At 53.0% G+C, this 6958-nt stretch overlaps 1 protein-coding gene across 6 annotated transcripts in view; it reads left to right on the top strand.

The window, feature by feature from the left end:
- ZNF74 (zinc finger protein 74) overlaps positions 1-6700 on the top strand; it is a 16423-nt gene extending 9723 nt beyond the window's left edge. For all 6 annotated transcript variants that reach the window (XM_011986055.1, XM_011986054.1, XM_011986057.1 and 3 more), the window contains one exon: positions 3601-6700. In XM_011986055.1, the coding sequence (XP_011841445.1) occupies positions 3601-5192 (1592 nt within the window). In that variant the 3' untranslated portion in view covers positions 5193-6700. The remainder of the gene's footprint in view (positions 1-3600) is intronic.
- The last annotated feature ends 258 nt before the right edge of the window (positions 6701-6958 follow it).

Consider the following 6958-nt stretch of genomic DNA (forward strand, 5'->3'; position numbering starts at 1 on the left):
GTCAGAGTCAGCATCAGCATCAGGGTCAGCATCAGTGTCAGCATCAGCATCAGCATCAGCATCAGGGTCAGGGCCAGCATCAGGGTCAGGGTCAGCATCAGCATCAGGGTCAGCATCAGCATCAGGGTCAGGGCCAGCATTAGGGTCAGGGTCAACATCAGTGAGGGCTTCTAGGTTGTGGCCAAGATGGCAGCCCTCCATGAGGGAAAGGGGACCGGGGTGGGTCTTGAGCAGAAGGTGGTCTGTTTTTCTTCTCCGACATTCTTTTCGTAGACTTCTCTACTGAGTTGGTTGATGAATAAGTAAATTAAATCATTTCAGCTTAATTTATTGGACAGTGACTGCTGAGCATGTTAGGTGTCTAGAAAGCTTAAGAAACACCTTTCTGTGGGAAAGGCAGCCAATAAGCTGTGGAGCACAGAGCATAGGGGTCGGGGAAGGCAGTCCCTTCTCCATACCCGCTCTGCTGCCACACACCACCCAGCCCCAACCTGCAGCAGCAGCTGCAGCCCCCACTTTCTGGTCTTTATTTCTCACCCCAGCCTCTGATGCTTGCTTTGTCCTCTTTGACAAAATTACAGGTTTTAAAAAATTCATATTTTTGTTTGATTCGTATATGAATACACTGAAAATGAGGCTGAAAGGTTATTAAAATCCTGCATAATCTTTCCACCCAGAGATAACTGTTCTCTAATAACTGACCACGTCACTGATTCCTCTAGGCCGTTCCTCTGTGTGCGGATAGACTTTTCTAAAGCGACACGTGGCCGGGTGCAATGGCTCACGCCTGTAATCTCAACACTCTGGGAGGCCAAGGCAGGCAAATCACCTGAGGTCAGGAGTTCGAGACGAGCCTGACCAACGTAGAGAAACCCCATCTCTACTAAAATTACAAAATTAGCTGGGCATGGTAGCGCATGCCTGTCATCCCAGCTACTCGGGAGGCTGAGGCAGGAGAATTGCTTGAACCCGGGAGGTAACTCCAGATAACAAGAGTGAAACTCCATCTCAAAAAAAAAAAAAAAAAAACAAAAATTAGCTGGGCGTGGTGGTGGGCGCCTATAATCCCAGCTACTCTGGAGGCTTTGGCAGGAGAATCGCTTGAACCTGGGAGGCAGAGGTTGCAGTGAGCCATGACCGCACCATTGCACTCCAGCCTGGGAGACAGAGCTAAACCCCCTCTCAAAAAAATAAATAAATAAAGCCTTACGCATCCTTGGAAGCACAGCACGCACACCGGAGTCTGGCTACCACACTGGCCATGGCATAGTGAGCATCCTCACGTGATGTTTACTGATTGTACGTTATCCCTTAGATGTATGTGCCCTGCTGTGTTGTTGGCCCTATTGCTGCCAAAACGACTTTTTTCTGGCCTGGGCCTCTTCTCTCTGCTCTGTGCACCTTCCCTAGACTCACCTCTCACTTGGTGTGAGCGTGGTCTACACTATAGCAACACCAGCTGAGCTGCAGCCCTGTGTCACTGACCACCTCGTAGGCCTCTGCCTGCATGTCTAAGACCAGACTTGGAACTGGACCTTCCTCCTCCCGTCCCTGTCTTTGCAAAAGCTTCCACCGTCCATCCTTGGCTTGGGTGTTTGCTGAGGTCTCATCCTCTCCCCTATTTCCTCTCTTGCCACCTTCAGTCAACAGCTAGAGCCATCGGTTTTAGCTCCTCGATGGCTCTCAGATCGGCTGCTTCCTGTTCATTTTCACAGCCTTGGTACCAGTCTGAAGTTGCCATTTTTCACCTGAATTATTCAGATGGCCTCCCTAACTGGCCTCCCTAACTGCTCGCTCCCACCTCCTTACACACCACCAAAGCCACCTTCAAGACAAACCATTATACCAGGCACAGGGGCTCACACATCTAATCCCAGCGCTTTGGGAGGCCAAGGCGGGAGGATCACTTGAGCCCAGGAGCTGGAGGCTGCATTGAGCCGTGATTGTACCCCTGCACTGCAGCCTGGACAACAGAGCGAGACTCTGTCCCCGCCCCCTGCTTCCCCTGCTCCCCGCCCCCCACCAAGATACCACATGATCAAGGGTCACCCTCTGTGCAAAAGGCCTTTCTTCCCCGACTGCCCTCTGAGTCAGGCATCTGGTCACCTCAAACCCATCCACCTTGCCAGGGTCACCTCTCAGCCTTCCTGCCTCTGCGTATCTTGTCTTCATCTTACTGTCTCACCTCTGAGCCTCTGCACATGCTGTTCGCTCTCCACCTGGCTACCTGCCATGTGTGCCATGGCCAGTTCCACTTGCCCTGCCCTTCTGGATGGGTTGAGGCCACGGGCAGCACCACCGTGCAGCTCTGCCCACTGCACTAGATGCCCCTTTTTAAGCCTGGGGAGGACAGAATTAGAAATAAAATCTCCTGCCAGCTCAGAAAACCTTGCTATAGAGATAGAAAAGAAAGCAAGCCTTCTTATCGAATAAGTGGTTAACCAGATGTGGTGTGCAGGACAGAAAGAAACATCCCCCTTTGACAGAGGAGACAGATCCAACCCAGCACACAGGGCAACTGTCTTCACCTAAAGGAAGAGTACAGCTTTTTGGGTTTTTATTATTTATTTATTTATTTATTTTGAGATAGGGTCTCTATTGCCCAGGCTGGGGTGCAGTTGCGTGATCATAGCTCGCATCCTCAATCTCCCCAGGCTCAGGTGATCCTCCCACCCCAGCCTCCTGAGTAGCTGGGACTACAGACATGTGCCATCATTCCTGGTTAATTTTGTATTTTTTGTAGTGGGGTCTGTGTTGCCCAGGCTGGTCTTGATCTGGGCTCAAGTGACCCGCCCACTTTGACCTCCCAAAGTGCTGGGATTACAGGCAAGAACCACCGCACCCAGCCTCTTGTACCTTTTTGACAAGCAGGAAGTTACATCTTGGACTGGACTCTTGGACTAGGGTCATTTCGCTTCTGAAGAGGTTTGCATGCGTCTCAAACAGAGAAAGCGTTTGCAGTTCCCAGTGTTCTAAAGGGAAGCGCTGGGGTGTGGGAGGCCCTTTTTTCCTTTTGGCACCACAGACAATTTTTAATTCATTTATTAGTCCCAGCTACTCGGGAGGCTGAGGCCGGAGAATGGCATGAACCAGGGAGGCGGAGCTTGCAGTGAGCCGAGATCACGCCACTGCACTCCAGCCTGGGCAACAGCGAGACTCCGTCTCAAAAAATACAAACACACAAAAAACTTGTATTTGCCCTGTGTATTACGATCATCTGCCATGGTATTGACACAGCAGTCGGTCAGCCGATGTGTCTGTGAATGAGTGTAATCCTGATCACCAGCTCCCCAGCTTGCCCCTTTCTCAGCCCCCTTGGTGCTTGTAGCTGCTCCTCCGGGGATTCCCTTGGCCTCTCCACCTTTCCCAGTCTTTGCTCTCTGGTAGCTCCTTGCGTTTTCTTCCTCTGCCTTCTTCCCGCTCTTGCTTGCACATCTCATCCTGGGCTCTCCCTTCTCTCTGCCTGCGCCTTCCAGCCTTGGCCCTGGTGTCCTCTCCTCTCTTTTCTGGGCTTATCTGCATCTCCAGGTCAGTTCTCAAATCTGAATTCTAGGCCAGGTTTCCGCTTGCTCACAGAAAATCACTTTCAATATCTTACAGAATGGCAGCTGAAGGCGGTGCCCTCTCAACAGCAGGGTATTTGCAAAGAAGAACCCGCCCAGGAGCCCATCACGGAGCGGCCCCTGGGCGGGGCGCAGGCGTGGGGGCGCCAGGCCGGTGCTCTGCGGAGGAGTCAGGCTGCGCCCTGGGCGCCTGCACATGCTATCGTCTGGGACGTCCCTGTAGAGAAATTCCCCCTTAGGTGTCCCCTCTTCGCCCAGCAACGCGTTCCCGAGGGGGGACGCTTGCTGGACACACGCAAGAACGTCCAGGCTACTGAGGGCAGAACCAAGGCTCCTGCTAGACTGTGTGCGGGAGAAAACGCCCCTACGCCGAGTGAGCCGCACAAGTTCCCCCAGGCGCGCCGGCATCGCGGGGCGGGCGCCGGGGAGGGCGAGTTCGTGTGCGGCGAATGCGGGAAGGCGTTCCGCCAGAGCTCCTCCCTCACGCTGCACCGGCGCTGGCACAGCCGGGAGAAGGCTTACAAGTGCGATGAGTGCGGCAAGGCCTTCACCTGGAGCACTAACCTCCTGGAGCACCGGCGCATCCACACGGGCGAGAAGCCCTTCTTCTGCGGCGAGTGCGGGAAGGCCTTCAGCTGCCACTCGTCCCTCAACGTGCATCAGCGCATCCACACGGGCGAGCGGCCCTACAAGTGCAGCGCCTGCGAGAAGGCCTTCAGCTGCAGCTCGCTGCTCAGCATGCACCTGCGGGTGCACACCGGCGAGAAGCCCTACCGGTGCGGCGAGTGCGGCAAGGCCTTCAACCAGCGGACGCACCTCACACGCCACCACCGCATACACACGGGCGAGAAGCCCTACCAGTGCGGCTCCTGCGGCAAGGCCTTCACCTGCCACTCGTCCCTCACCGTGCACGAGAAGATCCACAGTGGGGACAAGCCTTTCAAGTGCAGCGACTGCGAGAAGGCCTTCAACAGCCGCTCGCGCCTCACCCTCCACCAGAGGACGCACACGGGCGAGAAGCCCTTCAAGTGCGCCGACTGCGGAAAGGGCTTCAGCTGCCACGCGTACCTGCTCGTGCACAGGCGCATCCACAGCGGCGAGAAGCCCTTCAAGTGCAACGAGTGCGGCAAAGCCTTCAGCTCCCACGCCTACCTCATCGTGCACCGGCGCATCCACACAGGCGAGAAGCCCTTCGACTGCAGCCAGTGTTGGAAGGCCTTCAGCTGCCACTCGTCCCTCATCGTGCACCAGCGCATCCACACTGGTGAGAAGCCCTACAAGTGCGGCGAGTGTGGCAGAGCCTTCAGTCAGAACCACTGTCTCATTAAACATCAGAAAATCCACTCCGGGGAGAAGTCGTTTAAGTGTGAGCAATGTGGGGAGATGTTCAACTGGAGCTCGCACCTCACTGAGCACCAGAGGCTGCACAGCCAGGGGAAGCCGTTGGCCATCCAGTTCAACAAACACTTGCTCAGCACATACTACGTGCCTGGCAGCCTGCTGGGTGCAGGGGATGCTGGGCTGAGGGACGTGGACCCCATCGACGCACTGGATGTGGCAAAGCTCTTGTGCGTCGTTCCGCCCCGAGCTGGCAGGAATTTCTCCCTGGGAAGCAAACCTCGAAACTAACATGATGTGCTTTGGTGTCAGTAGCCGCCTTCTGAGCTACTCAACGAGGAAAGCACCTGATCCTCCCTGGCTCCTAGATCCAGACCACCTTCCTCCAGGTGTGGGAGCCTTGCCTTATCACCCCAATCAGGTCTGCATGCCAGGGTGCCTCTTTTAGTTAAAGTCAGTCACCTCCCCAGAAGGGCCACACTCCAGGAGGAAAGTTGAGAGCCATTTGAGGTAGTCCCGTCACCTGTTTTCCTTGATGAACCTGGAAGTTGTTGACAAGGGGAAAGATCTTTTCTTGCCAATAAAAAGAAGGGATATTGTTGGGTGCCATGGCTCACACCTGTAATCTCAACACTTTGGGAGGCCAAGGCAAAGGGATCGCTTGAGCCCAGGAGTCTAGGACCAGCCTGGACAACATGGTGAGACCTCATCTCTACAAAAAAAATGCAAAAATTAGCCAGATGTGGTGGCATGTCCCTGTGGTCCCAGCTACTCAGGAGGCTGAGGTGGGAGGAGGATTTGAGCCTGGGAGGTCAAGGCTGCAGTGAGTCATGATTCACAGCACTGCACTGCAGCCTGGGTGGCAAAGCAAGACCCTGTGTGAAATAAAAAGGAGGTATATCAACTGTTGTATCCTTGGACGGACTCCTGACATGGCTTCCATCAGGAGTTTCCTCCATAAACTATTATTTTCAGAATAATAATAAAACAAGAATTATGAATAGCATTACTTTCCAGTGAACATTATTATATTGCTAGAGAGGAGAATAATCTTGGGCGGTGGGCATTTGGAAAAAGTGAATTTCCTGGACTTACCTCATGTAAATAGCTCTACTGCAGAGCTGTGTGTTAGTGACAGTGCAGTCAGGGGTGTTCCCACAGCTGTCACAGCATGGCCCAGCAGCGTTGTAGCCAGATCCTAACATGCCAACATCACCTCTTGCCATTTAGCCCCTGGTGAGAAATTGGGAACTCCCAGGCAGTGCCCAGTGCATCCAGGGAAGATGGGCACGACATCAAGATAGATGTGTCTGGAGGCTCCCCTTCACTGATTGGGGCTGGGCAAGGCCACCCTGGGCTGGTGAGGCTGCCCTGCAGGGCTTCTCACTATGTAGCACCAGTCACCAGCCCAGGTCACAGAAGAAGCCCCTCCCAGCATCCACTGGAGGCAGGGAGCTGAAGCCCAGGGAGACGGGCTCCATGGTGGTCCCACATGGAGGTGTTGTACAAACCCTGGAAAAGGTGGCTCTCCCTGTCCCCTGTCCCGACACTCTTCAGAGATAGGAAGACAGAGTTAATCTTGAATGAATGTTATTTCTACTCAGTCCTAAGCAAGAATAAGCTGCCCTCTTGGTGATAATACTTTACGTTTGTAGGGAGTGCTATCATTTATGAAATTCTTTCAGTATGCTTTTTAAATTATGCTGGCAAAATAACCACAGTTCAGAAAATGTGGACTTATGAAAAATAAAATCCCCATAATTCTTAATAAAACTGCATTTTGCACTTTGATACATTACCCTCTGCTTTGCTCATATAGAACTTTGCATTATTTTAAACATAGCATATCTATAGTTTTTATCTTGTTTCCCCATTTAGCTTTGTAGCAAATTTTTTTTTTTCAAGCATCTAAACTCTCCTTGTTATACTTCTAAACAGAGGCACAGTGTTCTCTCTGGTCTCTTAGATACTCTTTTGTTGGATGTTGAAGTTATTTCCATGGTGCAGTGGTGTGATCACAGCTCACTGAAACCCCAACCTCCCTGGCTCAGGTGATC

Source organism: Mandrillus leucophaeus, unplaced genomic scaffold, assembly GCF_000951045.1.
Source record: "Mandrillus leucophaeus isolate KB7577 unplaced genomic scaffold, Mleu.le_1.0 Scaffold291, whole genome shotgun sequence".
In the NCBI taxonomy this organism is placed as follows: Eukaryota; Metazoa; Chordata; class Mammalia; order Primates; family Cercopithecidae; genus Mandrillus; species Mandrillus leucophaeus.